The 22,941-nt window shown below is 45.0% G+C and overlaps 1 protein-coding gene across 5 annotated transcripts in view; it reads left to right on the top strand.

Annotated features, from left to right (window-relative positions):
• The window catches only part of KCNQ2 (potassium voltage-gated channel subfamily Q member 2), a 141,026-nt gene that overhangs the window by 111,648 nt on the left and 6,437 nt on the right, over positions 1–22,941 (top strand). For 2 of the 5 annotated variants that reach the window (XM_081196198.1, XM_081196199.1), the window contains 4 exons: positions 3,518–3,741; positions 7,381–7,492; positions 9,782–9,913; positions 13,060–13,146. In XM_081196198.1, coding sequence (XP_081052324.1) covers positions 3,518–3,741; positions 7,381–7,492; positions 9,782–9,913; positions 13,060–13,146 — 555 coding nt within the window. Of the gene's footprint in view, positions 1–3,517; positions 3,742–7,380; positions 7,493–9,781; positions 10,402–13,059; positions 13,147–22,941 lie in introns of those variants that run through there. The other 3 variants (XM_081196200.1, XM_081196201.1, XM_081196197.1) reach the window with 2 other exon arrangements.

Here is a 22,941-nt window from a genome sequence, read left to right on the forward strand (position 1 = left end):
CTGCAAATGCCTGCCATTGCCCCACCTCCTTTCCAGTTCCGAACTGCACTTGTTCCCCTGTAGAAATTTCCCTGCATGTTGCAGCCTCTTGATTTGGAAAACAGGTCCCTGGTTGAAGGAAAACCTTAACACAGCAGGGGTGGGGTGGGGGGTGGGTGGGCCTGCCTCTGTCCTTAGAGACTTGTTTGTTTTCCATTACACCAGGAGGTTTGTGTGTGTGTGTGTGGGGGAAAGTTCCTTTTCATTATGAGTAATGGGCTTTCAGGGACTGCGTTTCAGTGCATTAGCAGTTCCCCATAATTAATGTAAGATTTTATTTTAAAAGCATAACCAAGCACAGTGAGAGGTTACTAAACAATTCCTGAAGGGAAAGGCGGGCAGCTGCAGAAATAAAAGCCTCCATTACAGTCGCTTCGGGAAAGACCTTGGTTTTATTTTTATTTATTTATTTAATATTTTATTTATTTTTTGAAAAGCGTTTATCAAAAAAATGTTTATTTATTTATTTATTTATTTCCCCCACTCTTGAAGGGGGGGGGGAGGCTTACAGAGCAGCTTGCAGATATCAATAAAAAAAGACCGTCCCTGCCTTCAGGCGACACAAAAAGAAAAGGGGAGGAGGAGGGTGGAGGAACAAAGCAAACTCTGGGCTTAGGTCTTTGCTATATAGGGTTCTTGGAGCGATCAGCTGAAAAGGAAAGTGTCAGTATCTCAGCTCGCAGTCAGAGGTAACTGGCCTCCCCGGGCAACCAACTGAGATACTTGTTGACCTTCCGACCTGCGTCTCCCGGCAGGCAAGGTCATAAATCGGCGATCCTCCTCAGACGTGAGAAGAACACACCATCCTCCCTCCTCCCTGCATTCCCCAGGGAGGGGAAAGAGACAGACAGGAGTCTATTTACATGTCTTTTATTCCTGTCATTTCAGCAGTACAGAGAAACGTTACTGCATTCTCCAGACTCCAGCAGTAGAGTCACAACTCCACCCCTGTACTTCCAGTACAGGTCAGATGACAACTCTGAGCTAACATCCGGTGCTCAGTACAGAGAATGGACTGCCCCTTTTCCCCAACAGTACAGTTCCAGACAACAACATCCTGTTTTGCATTCCAGCCACCTGCAGCTGGCTTTTGCATTGCTGCTTTTTCCTGACAGAAAGTTCAGATGTTACGGAAAAATCTAGGTGTGAGGCTGCTCAGTCACCCAGCTCGTCGGGCAGAGCCTGCGGGTCCCTGCGGGATAAAGGAAGAAGTCCAGCTACCAACCGGAGCAAATAGCTGTAGACCAAAGTTTATTGCGCAATAGGTTCAAAGAGCAAATTTGAACCCCGAGGATGAGGTGACAAAGACTTTTAAAACTTTCCCACCATATCCCAGCATACAGTTCGTACAACATCATTGCTACATCATTGCTACATCACTGACATATCACGAAAGGGGAGGGGTTAACCTTGGCAAACATGTCCAGACAAGTCCTTGGTACAAGATTAGTATAAGCAGACATGGCAGGGCAAGACTCAGATATAAGATTAGCATAGACAAATATGTCTTAAGTACCCACCACCCAAAAGTACAATAGAACTTCCTTTGCATGTCTGGAGCCTGAGGTGAGTCAGGTGATGAGATTTGGCTTCCCTTGGCTAACAATGAGCCCAGCAATTGTCACCTCTGGGAACTTCCTGGAGTCCTTTTTCAAGGGGAAAATAGCTTTGAAATGGAGGAAACTGGGAAAGGAGATGATTTTATATAATTTGTAAAGCTAGGTAACTTCCCTGAGCTGTCAAGTTGAAAGGATACGTTCAGGCATAATATTTGTAATATTTAACTTTAAAGATGTGTGTCCCCCCCCCCCGGTAATTTCCGTAACAAAGGACAGGAGGAGTTGCTGGTCAATCACCTGAGCTGATGGAGAGCTCCTGTGGTCTCACCTCTTCCTCTTCAGCAGCCTTATGGAAGCGGGTCTTGCTAGGTGAAATCGAGGAAGGAGCCTGATCAGTATATAATGAAAGCCTTGTCTCTTGTCCGGTCAGCAATGAAGCAGCAGCGATGAAACGTGAGAGCTTCGATTTCTAAATTTTGGCTCTAGCCTGGCCCCCGACAAAGAGAGTGTGACAGCACCACCTGTACACCCTTGTTCACCTCTAGCATCTTCAAGCCTCTGGGCAGAGATGCGGTACTTCTAAGTATCATGGCTAGTAACCACCAGGAAACATCCTGTGTGAATTCATTTTGTCTTTCCAGGAAAGGCTTTCATGCTGGTGAACTGTTTAGCACTTAATGTGGTGGTGGTGGGAGGTTAAATAAAAGCAGAGCTGAATTCTCAGATGCACATAACTCTGGGATTCAATGTTCAGTAATGTAACGTGGGAAATCTGACCCAGAAACCCTCAATGATGTGATTGTGAGCAGGTAGCCTACTTTTTATATGCAGGAAAGCAGATGTTCTCAACGTAAAATAGTCTAGCGGACATTGGTGGAGGTGAGGGAACAGGAAGAAAAAGTAGAAAAGTTGGCGTACAGGAAGATTTGGATATCCTAGGCACCAGGCGAAAATGTTCCTCTTTGGGCCTTTGGCTGACTAATATTCTACAGCCTTTTAAATGTGTCTGTGGGAAGGGTGGCGGTTATCGTTTTGCTGTTTTGCTTCACTTGTTTTCATGTTTTCATCTTGTATTTTATTCTGTGAGCTGCCCTGAGATCTCACGATGAAGGGCAGTATATAAATCTATAAAATACAATAACCATCCTAAAATATCAAGCTTACAAAATGCCCTTAAATACCTTTGAACTAGGTAGGGCAAAGCCATCCGACAGAATGCATGCGTAAAATGCTATGCAAGATGGCTGCCTCCTTCTTGGCCGCGACACAGAACTTTGCATGATGGGTAATGAGGCCAGTTGCCCACTTTCTAAGGTCTTCTTTTCCCACTTCACAAAGCAAGTGAGAAAATCAGGAAGGTTTCGAGTCTTGCATCCACATTGTGTTAGCCCGGTTGTTCGATCCAGGCTCTCTAGACTTTGATATTGGCAGAAGTTGTTTCTGTCAGGTACATCTCGGAAGAGTCTTTCTTCACTATCCCCCTCAGACAAGGATAAAGGTCCAGATTTTGAATAGTTGAACCTTACCCCCGTTCCCCTGTGTACAACAGCTACCGTACCCCACCGTTCTGTGCCCCTCGCCTTTCCATTTGCCCCTGACAGACCCTCACATCCCAACACCACTTTCTGTTTACTTGTCCATTCCTCATCAACGCTCCTCGATTAACGACCCCCTACTTCATCTCCATCCATCGCCATGGAAACCTTCCCCGAAATTCCTTTTTCCGAACCGGTCTAGTGTTTTAAAAGCCACATCTCACTGCCGCCGCTTCAGCCGCCGCTGCTTTGAAAGACAAATCGATTTTGAATGGCTGAAGGGGAGCCGCCGTGGTGTTTTTGGAGTGACTTCCCCTTGCTTGTCTCCCCCCCTCCCCTTTTTTCTTTTTTTGGTCTCTTGTCTTGGTTTGTCTCTGTGCGCAGTCAAAAGGTCAGCTTGAAAGATCGTGTCTTCTCCAGCCCTCGAGGTGCGGCCACAAAAGGTAAAGGTTCTCCTCAGGCCCAGGGGATACGGAGGTCCCCTAGTGCGGACCAGAGCATCGAAGACAGTCCCAGCAAAGTGCCGAAGAGCTGGAGCTTCGGAGACAGGAGCCGAACCAGGCAGGCTTTCCGCATGAAGGGAGCTGCGTCCCGTCAAAATTCAGAAGGTGAGGCAGCTCAGGGTGCTGTGTTTTATCATGAGTTCATTCTTTGCATTTATAAGCCATGCTTCATCATCATCATCATCATCATCATTTTATTTGTATGCTGCCTTTCCATAGTTGAAACCCTGCTTCAAAATGGCTTACAACATGACAAGATCTAGATAATTACAAACATAACAAATGTCATAAGCAATAAATAAAGGTAAAGGTAAAGGGACCCCTGACCATTAGGTCCAGTCGTGGCCGACTCTGGGGTTGCAGAGCTCATCTCACCTTATTGGCCGAGGGAGCCAGCGTACAACTTCCGGGTCATGTGGCCAGCATGACTAAGCCTCTTCTGGCGAACCAGAGCAGCGCACAGAAACGCCATTTACCTTCCTGCTGGAGTGGTACCTATTTATCTACTTGCACTTTGATGTGCTTTCGAACTGCTAGGTTGGCAGGAACTGGGACCAAGCAATGGGAGCTGACCCCGTTGTGGGGATTCGAACCACCAACCCTCTGATTGGCAAGTCCTAGGTTCTGTGGTTTAACCCACAGCGCCACTCGCGTCCCTAAGCAATAAATAAAACACATCAAAAAGTACACAACCAAACAATTTCCACATAAATCATAAGATCTAACACTAAAGATACAATAATAACAATAACAGCAACAAGCTCTCTCAACCCCCCCCCGTAAACAATGCTCCAGTCCAAGAATCTGTTCAACAGACTCAGCTTTTGTAGTTGGAGTCAGTCCACACTCCACTCTCCCAGGCCAGATGGGAAAAGGCCAGCAAGGCAGGATGCAGGTCTTTCAGATCTCACAGGCAAGATGGTCTTATTTAGAACGACAGATAAGAATGATAAACAATCGAAAAGAGGAGCCCTCTCTGCTTAGCAGCAGCCACCGTCCTTGTGAAGCCTGTCCGGCCCCACCCTAGGCCAGGTGGAAAGAGGCAAGTGCAGAGCCCTTCAGGCCCTCAGCAGGCAGTCTTCCTCTGAGAGTCCTCCTCCGCTTCTACCCTGCCTGCCCCACCCAGGAGCTCAAGGCAGTGTCAGTGGTTCTCTGCCACTTCATTTAATCCCCACAACCCTGTGCGGCAGAGGTGCCATCTTGTACCCAAGATTGGGCCCCCCCGATGTGTGGTTTCAGCATGTGACGTAACACATGCAACATCACATTGTTGGGAGGAGGCCGAGCATGGAGCCCAGCATGGCACGACTTCTCTCATGCTCAGGAGGAGCTAGCTCCTGAACCATGCCATGCTTGGATTGGTGATCGGCCTCCTCCGCCCCCTCAACACTGAGGGGGCCTGGCTTTGTGCCAGCCGATCTTGAGGCACCTGAAGACCTACCCCTAGCAGTCAAGTACAACATTCCTAGAGTGAACATGTTTACAGAGGGGGAGGGATGTTTGTCCAGCCAGCAAGAAAACTTCCTGTTTCCTTCTGGGCTGGGATAGACTTCCTCTGCATGTGACTAGAGGTGGGCGTGGCCTCACCTGTGCAGGTAATGACAAAAGCACAGAGCAGGGCAGCCATCTCTCTCTCTTTGACTACATGCATCGAAGAAGCAACATCTGCTTAGCCAAAGATGCTTCCAGCCAAGAGAGGACAAAGGGACTGTCTCCTTATGAGATAGTTTCCAGGTGTATGTTACTTTTCTAAGCTAAGTCTGCCTTCTGGGATCCGATTGTGAACAGAATGTGAGTGAGTAAACTCTTTTTACATTTTTATAAAAGACTGTGTCGTGTCTTTTCTTTTATGAGGGAATAAGGGGAAATTAGCAGAACAGTTATTATAGAGGCTTTAGCAAGTCTGAGCAAACGCATCTGCTGTGAGTTTAAAAAGGGGAATGTTACTCTGCTAAATTGTGAACTTCTTAACGCAAGTTGGAAAGGCTATAATCAAACAATATATCTTCTCCTGCATCCCTGAACATTCCCAGACCTAGGAGTTGGCATGCCTGTTGTGAGGTAGGTTAGGCTGAGAGGCAGTGACCGGTGACATCTCTGTGGCACAAGCCTGGGCAGTGTGTGTGGAGGTTCAGGGCTGCCCAGACAACAAGACCCCTCTCTCTGTGTGTACATCCCTTCCGCGTACGCAGGTGTCCAGCAACCCATATCCAGTGGAGCTGTGGGCACGCTATTACCATTAGCAGAGTATCCGCAAGAAGCGAGGCTGTAGGTATTTGGCATTGCGAAAGTTACTTTATCTATCAAAACAAAAACATGGCTGAGTGTGAGCAGCAGCTTCACACATGTCCTCTCCGTCCGAAAGCAGAGAACAAAGAGAGAAAGTACAAAAGCACACAGAACGGAAGTACAGTGTCCGAGTTCCGTTCTCACACTCCTGTCACTATGGAATGTAAACAGTGGATCACGAGATCCAAAAGCAATGAGAGAATGAAATTACTAACACTCTCGGCCTCTCTGATGTGTTCCAAAGGAAAGCAGAGCAAGACGTTTGTGTTAAGCTGTGGGTGAACATATCAGACGACACAATGATTCTTCAAACAGCTCTTGTTTATTCAGAGGCCAGAACAGAACTGAGCTGAAGGGTTCAAGTCAGCCTGCTTATATAGAGCTCCAGTACACATAATTGTAACAACTTTCTAAAACTATCCAATCACTGAACGTCACTTTCGATCCCTTATTTGCATAACTATCTACAGTATCCCCCTGCTGGCCCAGGGTGAGAACTTCAGTACATAACAGTTTGGCACCAGCTAGCTGCAGGAGATGCTGGAAGGAGGCATACAAGGCCCTATCCAATTGTTTTAGGAACTCCTCTTCAGATTTTTGTAGAGTTTACTCCTTAACCCTTTCTTCTCCTGAAGATATCCTGCAAGGCAGTGAGTACTGATTCCTGCCAGCATGCAGCCCCTGACCAATTATTCCTGAGGCAACACTTGTTTTGAAATGTGATTTAATTGGAAGGGATGTATTTTTTTTTAATGTTGTAAGCCAACCTGCAGATTTTTAAAAATAAATTATTATTAGAAACTTAAACAAAACGTATTATCAAAAAATATCACATCCTTAATTTTCCCCATTTTCCTCCCTCCCCCCACCCTCCCATAAAGGCCCCCCCCCCGGTCTCCCCTCAGTTCCAATCTTTGGTTTCTCTGTGAATACTGTTATCTGCATGTTACCAAATTGTATAATGCCTTAAATTGTCTAACTGATTATTGTCAATAAAGAGTTTGTGAGTGTTTATTCAAAACCTGCCAAGGAGTCCAATTCACTTTCTTGCATCATCTAGTACTTTGTAAAGGGTTCCCATTCATCTTTGAAATCACAGTTGTCCTTGTCCCGTAGCTTATGTGTCAGTTCTGCATGATCCATCAATTTCTCTTGCCATGATTCTTTAGTTGGGATTTCTTCGTTCTTCCAACCTTGTGCTATTAAAACTCTTGCAGCCGTTGTCGCATACATGAAGATATTTTTCACAGCCTGCAGATTTTGGGAGCCGCTGATGGGGGAGCATACATTTCAGTTATCCAAAGCTGCTATCTAAACCTAGCTTAAAGAGAAAGGGAAAAGGTTGTCATAAGCTGCAATCACACTTGCCTTTTGTATATTCCCTGCACGTTTTGCCAGGAATCTGTCACTCTCTGCAGCAATAGCTTATTATGCATTTATCCTTCCTCAATCTAGATGCCTGCCTCCCCGGAGAAGACATGCCTGATGCCGACAACAAAAGCTGCAACTGCGAATTTGTGACCGAGGATCTGACACCGGGCCTTAAAGTCAGCATCAGGGCAGTGTGGTAAGGGAGGGAGATGTGCATGCAAACAAGGGGGCAGTGTGCTTGTGGGCGGAAGTGTGACCATGAGAATGCCAAGCAGTGCTGAACAATGTCAGGGGCTCAGTTGCTACAGGCAGGATTCTGCATGGCTTTGCATCGCACATAAAATACAGCTGGACGAAGAAGCAGCTGGAGTTGGACCTGCCATGTTCGCTTCCTGGCAGTTGGGTCTCTGTTGCTTACTGGGAGAGAGAGGCATTTAGGGAGGTCGACGCAGTGCAAATGCACTGGCAGAAAAGCCAGAAGGCTCCGCTGGTGTGCTTGCACCATGCCAACCACCCCACCCCACACTTCCTCCCTGTAACCCACCTGCCAGGAAGTGGCCCACCCGATGAGCCCCTAATAATAATAATAATAATAATAATAATAATAATAATAATAATAATTTATTATTTATACCCCGCCCATCTGGCTGGGTTTCCCCAGCCACTCTGGGCGGCTTCCAAAAGAATATTAAAATACTGTGATACATCAAACATTAAAAGCTTCCCTCAACAGGGCTGCCTTCAGATGTCTTCTAAAAGGCTGGTAGTTGTTCTCTTTGACATCTGGTGGGAGGGCATTCCACAGGGAGGGCGCCACTACCGAGAAGGCCCTCTGCCTGGTTCCCTGTAACTTGGCTTCTCGCAGTGAGGGAACCTCCAGAAGGCCCTCGGTGCTGGACCTCAGTGTCCGGGCTGAACGATGGAGGTGGAGACGCTCCTTCAGGTATACTGGACCGAGGCTGTTTAGGGCTTTAAAGGTCAGCACCAACACTTTGAATTGAAAGCACCAACTCTCACCCCTTCTGGTGAGAGAAGACTTCAGTTTGGCATGGGAAGGAGTAAAACGGGGAGACGACACTCAGCAGTTAAACAGATATCTGTAGATCAAGGTCCTATGATGGTTTCGGCTTAATGCTAAGAAATATAGTCCCTTCCAGCCATGACAACATAATGACCAGCCCCCCTCTTGAATACCAAGAGCCCAAGTCATAGAATCATAAGACTGTAGAGTTGGAAAGGAATCACAGGGTCATCTAGTCCAACCCCCTGCAATGCAGGGATCTTTTACCCAGTGTGAGACTCGAACCCACAGCCCTGAGATTAAGGGTCTCATAGGATGTAGGGTTAGAAGTAGAAGATTGTGTATTTTTAAAATAGTGTTATTTGTAAGTGATAAAATGTGAAGATTTTTATGGTAAGTGTGGTTAAAAAAAATGGCTAGAAATTATGATATATGTGAACTGCTAAACATGAGGTAAAATGAAAATTAGATAAGGGGGACTTGGGGAAGCTCACCTAACAATGTTTAGAAAGAATTTGTTTGTATTGTTTGTTTTTCTGTTTGTGTTATTTAGTTGTGCTATAAAAAATTTTATGGGACGCAGGTGGCGCTGTGGGTTAAACCACAGAGCCTAAGGCTTGCCGATCAGAAGGTCGGCGGTTCAAATTCCCATGACGGGATGAGCTCCCGTTGCTCGGTCCCTGCTCCTGCCAACCTAGCAGTTCGAAAGCAGGTCAAAGTGCAAGTAGATAAATAGGTACCACTCTGGCGGGAAGGTAAACGCCGTTTCCGTGCGCTGCTCTGGTTTGCCAGAAGCGGCTTAGTCGTGCTGGCCACATGAAGCTGCACACCAGCTCCCTCGGCCAATAAAGCGAGATGAGCACCGCAACCCCAGAGTCGGTCACAACTGGACCTAATGGTCCAGTTTACCTTTTATAAAAAAATTTGGAGGGAAAAAAAAGAGATTAAGGGTCTCATGTTCTACCAACTGAACTAAATCAGTGCCCTTAATTAATACCTAAGAAGACCCAACCACAGTAAATGCTGACCTCTTCAAGGTTTATAGCAATAGTGCCTGTACAGTTTCTTCATGGGAGACTCTTTCATTGGAGAATTTCAAGCAGAGGTTGGGTGGCCCTCTGTCCCGGATGCTTTAGTTGAGATTCCTGCATTGCAGGCGGTTGGACTAGATGACCGCTGGGTACCTTCCAGCTCTACAATTCTGTGATTCCCTGCCATGGTTGGTCCTTGGTCTTTGCAGCATGCATGCAGCTCCTTGAAATCCCAGCATCTTCCTTCACACTAGGGGAAGATGGGAGAGCTCTCCAGGTGTGACAAGCACAGAGAGTGGGGCGGGTATAGATTTGCATGGGGCAGAAACGAATGCATTTTTGGGGTTGGAGCTGGGGAAGGAGACAGAGGGAGGGTAACAGGTGGGACACCCACTTGGCTGCAGGCCTCCCGTTGTCACTCTCTTCCTTCTAGTGTCATGAGATTTCTGGTTTCCAAGCGGAAGTTCAAGGAGAGCCTGAGGCCCTACGATGTCATGGACGTCATTGAGCAGTACTCAGCGGGACATTTGGATATGCTTTCCAGGATCAAAAACCTGCAGTCCAGGCAAGAGTCCTCCCCTCTTTCAACCTCCTGCTTCCTGCTCTCCATTGGGCAAGTGTTCTCATGGTGGAAGGGTGACTTTTTTGACCGTCGCCCACCTAACGTTTTCTTTCTTTTCCTCCAGGAAAAAAGCCACAGGTTTTTTTTGTGTCTGAGTAAGGGCTGCTTATATCTGGATTGCAGGGACTGGATTTGTAGTACAGTCAAACCTTGGTTCCCGAATGGCTTAGTTGCCAAACAAATTGGCTCCCGAATGCCGCAAAGTGTTCCGGTTTGCGAATGTTTTTCGGAAGCCGAATGTCTGACCGGCTTCCGCTTGAGTGCAGGAGCTCTTGCAGCCAATTGGAAGCCACGCCTTGGTTTTTGAACAGTTTCGGAAGTCGAATGGACTCCCAGAACGGATTAAGTTTGAGAACCATGGTACCACTGTATAAAGCATGAGGCTCAGATTGGCTCTTCAGAGTCTCAGTGGGTATGACAAGCAGTGAGTGTCCCTAATAATAAATAATAATAATAAATTTTATTTATATCCCGCCCTCCCCAGCCGAAGCCAGGCTCAGGGCGGCTAACAACAATAAAATAGTACAACATTCTAAAATCATTTCATTATAAAATTAATTCAAATCAAATTGATGGCAACCATTAGGCTAAAGTTCTGTGAAGATTGCAAAAGGAGGGATGGATCCTGCCCAGATCCATCCCAATATGCTCAAGTATTTTCAGAATGGCAGCCATGCCGGAATGGGTAGGGACTGCATAATCTGGTCTGCATTAAGGTTCCCAAGAGTACTGTAAATATTATTTTCACTGGGAAGTCCAGATTGAAATTTAAGGAATCTGAAAATGTCCGTACGTCCTGTGTGCAGCAAAGGGACTGGGGAAAGAGAAATTTTGAATGTATCTCTGCCATGCAACTGCGAAATTATTTTTGTAGAAAGGACTAGTGAAGCAAAGAAAAGCCAATGGAAATTGAGGATTTTTCAAATATATATAAATATATGGCTACTGATTCAAAACACACTGTTAACTTAGAGATGGAACAACATAGGGATTCACCTGTCCTCAGTAGCATGAGGCTTTACAACTCTACAGGTCTTCCTTTTTCTATCTTGCATATCTGAGTGTAGTCATACCTTTATCCTTTTCCCTATTTGCAGACAAAGATTGTCTCCCAGTAGTCTAATAAGCTGTTCTTGGAAAGGTTTTAACTTAACCGTCAGACATTTGCAAGGTTATTGCAAACAGATCGGAACTGTAACAAGAGTTCCTTCGCTGAATTGATACGTGTTAGGACTATTTCTGTGGACACTGTAGCTCAGTAGATGCTCCACCCAACAAGTTAGGATTCTGCTGATCTGAAAGGTTTGCTCTCTTGGTTGCATCAGTGCATGGATAAAATGTTTCAGCCTTCCTTTCCCAGGATGGATCTAAGAACCCCTTACAGATGTGTCTTAGTGGCATAGCTTGAATCTATGGGCCAGAGGAGAGCAGTCTGTGAAGACTGATGGCTCCAAAGAGGACTCACACTTCTTGCTGCTGGCTTTGTTGGCTGTGCCTCTTCATCTGACTCTAAAACCGAACCCAAAAGAACTAGAGAAACGCATTGTTCATTGTGCAAATACAACTATGTTCCTGAACTACAGCTCTTATCATCCCTGACTCTTGACCATGATGGCTGGGGCTGATGGGAGTTGGAGTCCAATAGGAGCTAGAGGACCAGCGTTTAAACAAACCCAACATACCATGTGAACCGCCATGGTTTACCAGGCAAACAAGCTGGGAGACCAGTTGTTTGTTTCGTCCCGGTCAACAGGGAGGACATTTGCTACATTTCTGAAATACGGGGGGAAGCAGGAGAGGGGGCAAAATTCCCCTTCCATCTTGGCAGGATGATATTCAATTGTGGTAAGTTGTCCCCTGGAGAAACGGTTATCTGTTTCCTCTCGATGTAGCTGAGGTTAAAGTTTAGCAGAGTGTCAAACGGTACTTTACAGTTTGGCCTGTTTTTTTGTTTCATTTTGAAACCAACATGAACCCAGGTGGGTTGTCATCCTGACTGGAGAAAGGCTGTAGGAAATACTTCACCCTTCTTCATTTTGTTTTTTATAAGCTTAACATCACCTGCTTTTTTACCCACAGGGAAAAGAACTGGGGGTCCTTTATCTTTTCCCCCCATGGGTGATTTTTAATTTTTTTTAAACAAACAAACAAGCAAGCAAGCAAACAAACAAACCCTAATTGCTCATTTTTCAAAATGTTATTAAATAATTTTTTAATCTTTTTTTAAAAAATAAATAAATAAAAGCATTGTATGGAAAGCAATTTTGAGCTGAAAAATTCCTGGAAGGGTCCAGCACCTTCTTTCTGTGCTTCTTCGGCTCAGGTTCGCAACTTGCCCCTACCCGATTCTGAATTTTAATATATGTGATAGAGAGAAACTCTGTACTCCATGTAAAGTGTCATTTGAACTTGAGGTGTTTAGAATTGTCTTAAAACGAACATTTCATCTGTCAAAGGGCACTGTCCCAGTCTTTTTGGCGGGTGTTTTTTTTGGGATGGGGGTGGGGTGGGAGGGTTTTTGCTCCTATCAACTTCCTCCTTCACCACTCATGATACTTGTTGTTGCTCTTGTGAGGTGTGTGCCATAAGTTGTAACATTATTATTTTCCCTACGCCTTGTTTCTGTCTCTCGCCCCATCCCATCCGTGGGTGTGTGTTTGCCTCCTTCAAAGCTTGTTTTCTCAAACCAGCTGAGAATGTGTTCCATGTAATGTGACAGGTGAGAAGTCTACATTTCCAATGGAATATTGTCATAATCGTTCCAAGCTTGTGTAGCATGTGCTGCCTTTCCATTGCGGAGCAGCTTCCCTTTTCCGACACAAGAAGGGCTATTCCATTGTTGCTGGAAATTCTGCAAGTCTTTCAATTAAATGTCGGAATTTGGTGTGCTCCCAGACGATCAAGTTGTATGATTACTGCCTTCTGTTCTGAGCAGATTATAATTTTTTCAACTTTCTTCTCTTTCCCTTTGATTTCCTTTTAAGTTGTTCTTCCTGTCTCTGCAACTTTTCCAACCAAGTTTTCCTCCGACATGTTGCTTCATTATGCGTTTTGCTGGTGTCTTTTTTCTTCTCATTTATTTTCGCCAGGATAGATATGATTGTGGGTCCCCCGCCCCCTTCAACTCCCCGGCATAAGAAGTATTCAACCAAAGGATCACCCCAATACTCGCCTAGGTTAGGACTTGCCAAAATGCCTCTTTTTCCTGATTCATTTGCTTCCTGTCAACCCCTTTTCCTGCCACGTTAAATGACGGCATTTGTCACGTGCTGCTGACGCATATTGCACCGAATGGCTTGCTCTCCTGGATGTGCTTAATTTACTTTTACTTTTAGAGACACCAAAGGTGGGCCTTCACAGCAGTGCAAACCCGGAAATGGCCAAAGGACACTTCTCTGATCATCATCATTTTCCATCATTTTCCTTTGATGGAACCATTCGAGGCTCCCTCAGCTTTTAGGCTTGGGATGGTAAAAGCCATGGCATTTGTGTTGCAGCAATTTCAGTTTCCTTTAGAACAAGGAGAGCCGTTAACTTCTAATGGAGAGAAATTGCCCAGATAGGCTTGCAATGATGCCAAAATACTTGTAGAAGGTTTTTAACTAGTGGCTCAAGTCTTATGCACAGGCTGAGATCCAGATCTCCATATTGGACCCATCCTCTTCGGTGAACAGGGGAAAACTCAATAATTCCCATGTGCCCCAAAGTGTCTTCTACGATAGATGAGATGAGAAACCACGTTGCGCATTGCCCTGTGGATAATGCCAATCACAACGTTTCTTTGGATTGCAACATTCTTCCTGCACAATATGGTAGAACATTGCTTTCCCAATAAACTCTAGAAGCTTATCTGAGGTTTTACCCTGAAAAGGTTATTAATGGCAGAGAAGCTTCCCTGAACGAGAGCTTGCTCACAGCATGCATTCATCTGGAATTGCAGGGGGAGTGTTGAATGGGGTTTCATCGCGCATGGAGTAATAACAGTGGTTCTAATGATGCTGGCCCATGCAACATAACCCAACATTCTCATGGCAGACACACAGGGGTATGTGGGCAGTCAAGTCAATATGGAAAAGGTTCCCTGAATATATATAAAAAATCTTAAATGCATCGTACTAGAGAGAGGCTACAATTACCCCCTGGTTTATTCTCACTTATTTCTAGTTAATAACATTTAACTGCGGCTTAAAGAAGGCTTCAAGAGCCTTAAACACAGTAATTATATCTAGTGCAACCAAGAACTTGTAAACTGTAATTACATCAATGTAGACTGCTGTTTCATTATGAATTAGTTAATCGTTCAATCACCTTCCATACACGTCTCAAGGTGATGTGCAGAATGCGCTAAAAACAGTTGAGAATAACACACCAAAACAGCAGCAGATGAATTTGAAATACAGAGTAGACTCCCATTGTAGAGACCTGTTCAGCTTGGAACAAAAATGTCTTCAGTTGCTTGTCGACACACGAATGCTGCTTCATAGAATGGGCAGCCACACTAAAACCCCTGCTCTGAGTTATGGTAGAATGGACTTCTAATACCAAGGAGCATCTTGTATCTCACAGCCATGGCTTTAGCTTGGCTCCGTACCAGAGAGATCCAAAACGGTTAGGGATTGAATGTCACAGTGCCAGGAGGAGCCAGATCACTGACCCCATCAGTAGTATACCAGCATTCCTAAACTCAGCATCCCTAAACTGTAGATAGTACTATGGGATTTTTGAAGAGTGATACAATCCAGGCCCCCACACCAGCTGAATTCACATCCCATGACATTTGCTATCAGGTACCACTTACCTGAGATGATATGTTAACTCAGCATCTGAGCTCAGTGAGAGAACTCCATTGTGAAACAGGATCGTTTCAGAGGCTAAGCAGGTCCCACCAGTGTAAAACAACATACATGAACACAAGTTTCCGGCCAGTTGTTTACCATGGCGTGCCAACAACAAAATACAGTCATACCTTGGGTTGAATACGCTTCGAGTTGAGCGTGTTCGAGTTGTGCTCCGCGGCAACCCGGAAGTAATGGAGCGCGCTACTTCTGGGTTTTGTCACTTGCGCATGCGCAGACGCTCAAAATGACGTCACACGCATGCGCAGAAGCGACAAAAAGCGACGTGCGCAGATGTGCCATCGCTAGTTACATTTGCTTCTAGATGTGAACGGGGCTCCGGAACGGATCCCGTTCGTATCTAGAGGTACCACTGTATGCTTGTGGTGCTGCAGTATGAAATCCACTGGGCCCATGCAGTGAGTTAGGGCATATGAGTGATCCGCTCTGTGGTATATACTGTTTGTGTATACCAGGCCTTAAGAGATTCTTTCACTAGCCAACCTGTTTGTCACTTGGTTAACTGATTAGTTTAAAATAGTGAATCCAAAGTCCTGAGTGACTACAGTTAGCTTAACTCTGCTAGGTTTTTGGAGAAGAGATTGCATTCCATGTCAATTTGTAAATTGTTGGTAGCCAAGTCATGGCTTCCAAGGCTCATTTGTGTCCTCTGTAGGCTGCTGTTGAAAAGAAAATGGATTACAAGGTATTCATTCACACCCAGTTGGACACACTCCCATTGTTTATCTCTCTGGCTTGCTGCCATTGTCCAGCATCCAAGGAATTATGTTATATTTGGCCAAGGGAGCTTGGATTTGTGTTTCTCAAAACAAGCACCGCACTCGCTTTCCCTGGCCACATACCAAGTTCTTTTTGAAATGGGAGGGTGGTCTGAAAATCGAATTTGGATACCCAAGTGATGGGTGACTGTCTGAGGCCTCCCATTCTAAGTAGCAAAAACAAAGATCCTAGTGGGGTCACATGAGCTGTCATGTGCCCCTAAATAAATCCTTTGAAGGATTAGAATGTGAGTAGGTTAGACAGATTTGCAATCTGGTGGTAATACTGGCCACAATCCAGTTCCTACTTGGAGAAATCCTATTGTAATAAAGGCGTCCCTCAAGAATCTATTGGTTGTTGTTTGAAGACAGGGACATTTTTTACTTAGAACTAGAAAGGTGTATGTGCACCAAACCATCATTTTAAAAATGTGAAGAAGGAAAGTGGCGCTATATATATTTGAGCTGCCTACTACGGATCACGAAACAGGTCAAATTTATTTTGACAGTGCATGCTAATTCTAGGGTTCAGAAGGAAGAACCACATTTCATGATCTCATTTATTGTCACTAAAATTCAGAAAGGTATGCCGCTGGTCTTTGGACCAAGAGGGATTAAGAGAACTGGAGAGTTGAACTTCACTTTCAGAAAAGTCACATGGCACAGTCCTCCTGGCGCAGTACTACTTCAGGCTTTAGAAGAGAATCACATAATTTGGTGCTTAATTATTTGTTTACCAGGGAAAGCTAGCAGAGCACTGGACTAGGATTGAGGAGACCTGAGTTCAAATTCCCACCTAGCTCACTGGGCAACACTGAGACGGTCACTCTCCCTCAATTTGTCCATCTATTTGTTGTGAGCATAAAACTGTGGTTGTGTGGAATAAGTCTGCTGATAAACAGAGACTATGAAGAATAGTTCCAGTGTATCCCTCTTCGTAATGTGCAAGCATTCCCCATGCAGGGATTTTATTTTATGAGGGGCTATCAGCACAGCCTCCCCCATTCTGAAATAATAAATTAATACTTATAATAATTTATTATTTATACCTCGCCCATCTGGCTGGGTTTCCCCAGCCACTCTGGGCAGCTTCCAAGTGAATATTAAAAACAATACAGCATCAGACATTAAAAACATCCCTAAACAGGGCCACCTTCAGTTGTCTTTGAAAAGTAAAATAGTTGTTTATTGCCTTGACATCTGTTGGGAGGGCGTTCCACAGGGCGGGTGCCACTACTGAGAAGGCCCTCTGCCTGGTTCCCTGTAACCTCACTTCTCGCAGCGAGGGAGGCCCTTGGCACTGGATCTCAGTGTCCGGGCTGGATGATGGGAGTGGAGACGCTCCTTCAGGTACACAGGACCGAGGCCGTTTAGGGCTTTAAAGGACAGCACCAACACTTTGAATTGTGCTCGGAAACGTACTAGGAGCCAATGAAGATCTTTCAGGACTGGTGCTACAGTATATGTTCTCGGTGGCCACTCCCAGTCACCAGTCTAGCTGCCACATTCTGGATTAGTTGCAGCTTCCGGGTCACCTTCAAAGGTAGCCCCACGTAGAGCGCATTGCAGTAGTCCAAGCGGGAGGTAACTAGAGTATGCGCAACTCTGGCAAAAAAAAAGAAAAGAAAAGAAGTAACCGTTCCAGGCGGGCATAACCACATGCATGGTATTTCTGAATGTGTAGTTCAGTTATTAAGGTGTGTCCGGACTGGTGGTTTTTCATGCAACATGGGGATTTGTCCCATTACAAACAATCATGTTGCCACGGATAACCTAACAAATATTTCAAACCAGTCTGAGGGTAAGTAGCCAGTCATGTGACATGGATGAAAAGGGTTGGCTCCAGTGCCTGGATTGTGCTCAGAAGGCAATTTTTTTAAAAAAATATACCTTCATTCTAAAAATTCATCTCTTTTTCTCTCTCTCTCTTTCTCTTTTTGTGCCTCATTTGAGTAGCCTTGACCTTTGCGCTATCTGCTTTTGGCCAGAGGATGAACCTACGAACCCGTCTATTTGCATGTTTCCATAAGCATGGAACAAAATGAAGCATGAGAGAAACCTGCACCCTGGCTGAGCCGAGAATTTATATATACATATATATATATTATTTCATTCCGCATCGTTTCAAAGAAGGAGAGTCACTGTTGCAAACGATTAACATGGAGTGAAGTATTTTTCCATCCCAAGTTAGCAGTGTGCAATGAGATACCTTTCTCCGTATTGTCTCTGAGTTGCAAGTGGCTCTTTAGAAGTAACACATATTGATCGATCTTTCAATCTATATCACTATTTGGATAGGTGCAGCTAAGGTGTGCAGAAATCAAAAACTTTAATTAACAGAACGCAGGTTTAGCACCAACTGAAGGTGCTGATATTCTTTGGACCGAAACTACAGTGGTACCTCGGGTTACATACGCTTCAGGTTACACACTCCGCTAACCTAGAAATAGTGCTTCAGGTTAAGAACTTTGCTTCAGGATAAGAACAGAAACCGTGCAGCAGCGGCGCAGCGGGAGGCCCCATTAAGCTAAAGTGGTGCTTCAGGTTAAGAACAGTTTCAGGTTAAGTACGGACCTCCGGAATGAATTAAGTACCGTATTTTTCGTCCCATAGGGCGCACCGGCCCATAGGGCGCACCTAGTGTTTTTTTTAGGGGGGGAATAAAGAATTTTTTTTATTCCCCCCCCCCCAGGCGCGGGGCAGGGGCGGGGGAAGCCCGAGCTTCCCCCGACCCCAGCCCCCAGAACAGGCTGCTATCCGCAAGCCTAGGGAGCCCGGCAGGAAGTCTCGCCGGTCTCCCCAGGCTTGCAGAGAGCTGCCCGAAGCCCGGGGCACGCTGCACAGCACGCCCCAGGCTTCGGGATGCAGGCAGGTCTCTGCACTGACCCCTCTCGCTCTCCAGGCTTCAGCAAAAGCCTGCATTCGCCCCATAGGACGCACACACATTTCCCCTTCATTTTTGGAGGGGGAAAAGTGCATCCTATAGGGCGAAAAATACGGTACTTAACCCAAGGTACCACTGTACTGGTCTTTTCACCCCATCTCAGAGGGGGACATCACTCAGACTTCAGGTTTAAAAGTAATATACCTCTGGGTACCAGCTGCTGGGAGCATCAGTGGGAAAGGGGGCTGCTGTTTCCATGCTTTGCTTGTGATCATCCCACAACCACCTGGTTGGCCACTTTGGAGGACAGAATTCTTGGTTAGATGGGCCATTAGTCTGATCTAGAAGAGTTCTTTTCACCTCATATACACAAGTAGAAATTGTAACATCCATAGAGTATTGGTAGAGTTTATAAAGGTAAAAAATGACCCCTGGACAGTTAAGTCCAGTCAAAGGTGACTATGGGGTGTGGCGCATATTTCTGGCGCAATGGAACACGGTGACGGAAGCCAGAGCGCATGGAATTGCCATTTACCTTCCTGACGCAGCAGTACCTATTTATCTACTTGCACTGGTGTGCTTTCGAACTGCTAGGTTGGCAGAAGCTGGGACAGAGCAGCAGTTTATAACTCCTGTTGTGCAGATGGCGTCTCCTTCCATTCATTTTGATATCACGCTTGGGAGCAAGGCTCTACACTTTTCTTAGGGACATTTCACCATCAAGACACAGTGACAAACCCAGTATTCTATCTAGTGCAGTTCAGCAGGGAGCTTACCATTAATCCTGGCTCCCTGATGAGGGTCCTCGTCTTTACACGTTTGCAAATATATGTTCGTTGCATTCACACATTCTGTTTTTAGGTGTGCTCATGAGACATTTTTGTTGGAAGAGTACTATACAATGGTACCTTGGTTCTCAAACTTAATCCGTTCCGGAAGTCCGTTCCAAAACCAAAGCGTTCCAAAACCAAGGCTTGCTTTCCCATAGAAAGTAATGCAAAATGGATTAATTTGTTCCAGACTTTTAAAAACAACCCCTAAAACAGCAATTTAACATGACTTTTACTATCTAATGAGACCATTGATCCATAACATGAAAGCAATAAACGAAGTACTGCAGTCACACAATCAATCAATCAATCAATCAATCAGTAGCTGAACTGGGTTCCACACAGTCAGGAAAACAAAACAAAAAGAGCAGCATAAACAAAACCGCAAGATAAATAGCAAAAACCGACAGACCTCGGAGTAACACCCAAAACGGAAGTGTGGCACTCAAATCAGAAACGTAACACTAAAATTGGAGCACGTTCGGCTTCCAAAAAAAGTTCACAAACCAGAACACTTACTTCCGGGTTTGCAGTGTTTGGGTTCCAAGTTGTTTAAGTACCAAGGCGTTTGAGAACCAAGGTACCACTGTAATGTGTGAATGTTCCCTTAGACTGGAGCTTGAAGCTCTTGCTTTGAACCAATTGTGCAGCTTCCAGAGGGGAGCAGAGAAGGTGGTCACTCTCCATTTCTGTTCTTTGAGTAACAGAGATGCATTCTTAATCCCACCACCCAAAATAATCCACTTCATTGATGTGGGGATACCTGATCACATACTGAAAGGTCAATGTATATAGGCACAAGATCACACATTGGCTTTGATGCGAATAAATCACAATTCATAATTGATTTATGGTTCTGTTCATGCTGTGTTTGTATCTAAATAAATGCCATTAGATAGGGGTGTTCCATTTAGACTCCACACTCATGATCTTCATCTTCCTACCTCTTAGATGCATTTATTGGGTTTTCCTGCTTTATCGGCGAAAGAATGCTAGATGTATGGTTTCTTACAAAAGAACATAACTCATGACCTGCTGACCAGAACTTTTTTGAAAGGATATGTTCCTGTTGACCCACAAAATGTAGCAACTATTGACTTTTACAAGGGAATGTGCACAACGCCTGTGTGGTGAACATCAAAAAAAATGGAACGCGCTCTTACATTGGTCTTGTCAGCATTCACTTATGTGTTGCTTTATAATTCGCAACACCCACTGTATATATGAAGAATTTTCAGTGCCCAAATCCATTCAACTTCCTTTTGGTGGAAGACGATGCCCTGCCCATTACACTATGTTGTGCTCCTCATTTTGATGGTTGATTGCGCAGAGGCTCCACTTGTGTCATTCCTCTCACTCAAAAAAAGAAAAGAGCTTTTGTGTGTCAGCACTGAGCACCCAACTCATATGCATGGGGAAGGGTGGGGAGGCACACAGCTCTGAAAAAAACACAGAAGCCCAGTGAGTTGTGCAAACTGGTGAATTCCCTTGTGATTATTTACAGCAGGGGTGGTGTCAGGAATGAGCCAGCTCCAAGCAAAGGTTTGCAGCCAACAGCAGAAAGCAGCCAGGAACAGAGAGGCTTAGATGTTAGGCAGGGGAGAGCTAGCAGCCTCAGACTTTGGCTCTTCCTGACCTTGATGGGCCGGCTGATAAGGCAGTAGTTGAGAGCAGGCAGGAACACAGCCAAAGCTCTCAGGGAGCTCAGACAGGAGCAAACAGACACAGAGAGAGTCTCTCGGAAAAGGAGGAGGATGGAGATGATCCAATAAGTCCGAGGAGTCGGCGAATGGGAGGGCTGCTAGACAGGAAGCAAAACAAGAGACGTAAGGTGTGAAAGTTTAATATATTCTATAGACACCGGAAGGAATCTTCAGAAGGGTCATCTTGAGTAATGATGCCAGAAGCTTTGTTAGAGCTGTCTGGAGCTGTTTTTGCAATAAATCCTCCTTTTTAATTACCTACGCTTACTGTGTTATCAAGCCTGGAACCTGGACTCCTAACAGGTGGGGAACATTTGGCCCATGGGCCAATTTTGGCTCGTCATGGGGTCTACTTGGGCCCATGAGACCATTTCCCCAAATGGCTCCCATCTGTCAATAATCATAAATAATAAATTTATTCTTTATACCCCACCCATCTGTCTGGGTTTCCCCAGCCACTCTGGGGAACATGCCACTCAATCAGCTGACATCACACACTGAGTGACATTAACCGATGGGTGGGGTTCAATCCTGCTTCACCAGGGTGTTCCCTGGTGGTGCAGACCCCTGCAGGGAGCAGGATTGAACCCTGCTGGGGGCTGCTTCATGAGTGCATTCCTTGGTGAAGCATCTCTGTCCCCTCAGCCCTGTGGGTCAGCCGACAGGTGGGCAGGGCCACCTACCTATCAGCCGCCTGATGTCATTGTGATGTCAGATGATTGACAGGTAAGCAGTCCATCCACTTGTCACAGTTGGCCCGTGGAGTGTGGGGAGATCTGGCCCACCAGGCCACAAAGGTTCCTCATTCCTGGTTTCCAGTCTTCACATTCTAAACACCCTAAAACAGGTACAAATACAACTCTAACCCTTTCTCTAGCATCTTGGTTGGCTGTATGGTTGAAAATGGCCTTGTGTTTTGCCCCTTTCCTTGGTTTTCATGACGTGTAACCGAGAGAGCACCTTTTAATTTTGCAAAGTGCTTTACTATCTTTTTCTTCTTAACCCCCCCTTCCCCTTCCCCTGTCTGCATTTGAACTCATAACTCTCATTCATCTCTTTGTGCATGGAACTGTTGCCCACACTGCAGAACTGCATAAGAAGCCTTGTTTTAGTTCCTTTTCTGAAAACCAACTTGGTTCCAGACAAATTTAACGTACCTGTTTTTCTGCTCTTGTTTTCTTCTCTCTGTCACCTGCACACTTCTGGCATATTATGCAAGGGTAAAGTTGGCCAGGATTAATTAATGGTTCATGCTTTATTTATTCAGCAAAATATACACACCACATAATAATGATAATGATAATAATAAAAACTCTAAACAGTTTATGCAAAATAGCATGAGACACTAATTTAAAAATAGCAGGAAAAACAGAGTGAAAACAGTAGACATAATAAATGTCTCTTATATATATATCACATTTTAAAAACACAAATGTACATAATAAAACCACATGTATGGATAGGCTTTTTATTAAATATAAAAAGCAATGCAATGCCTGCTTAATGTAAATGACCATATTCTGGGGTAGAATGAAGTCTGTGACCTACTATATTAGGTGGGGCTGACACAATCTTTACTCAGAACTGCTGTATTTTAAAATATATTAGGAAACAGAGCTGTCTGCGTTAAGCCATGCTTCCATTTGATCAATGCCAAGAATTAGAAATATATGGTCCGTTGTTTTGGTTGTTGGACTACAACTTCCATCAGCCCCAGCCACCACAGCTATTGCTCAGGAAGAGATATGGATATGGGGCAATTAAAAATGAGCTCCATGTTGTAGATTAATGTTAGAGAACTCTTGGGTTTGAGAAAGTTAATGGCTACTATCCAAGACAACAAGTCCATTGTCTGCAAAGTTCACCTCTGAGGTCAGGAAATCATTATTATTATTATTATTTACTCAATCCGGAAACAAGCAAACAAACAAAAAAATTAC

Source organism: Podarcis bocagei, assembly GCF_964188305.1.
Source record: "Podarcis bocagei genome assembly, chromosome: 5".
NCBI classification, from domain to species: Eukaryota; Metazoa; Chordata; class Lepidosauria; order Squamata; family Lacertidae; genus Podarcis; species Podarcis bocagei.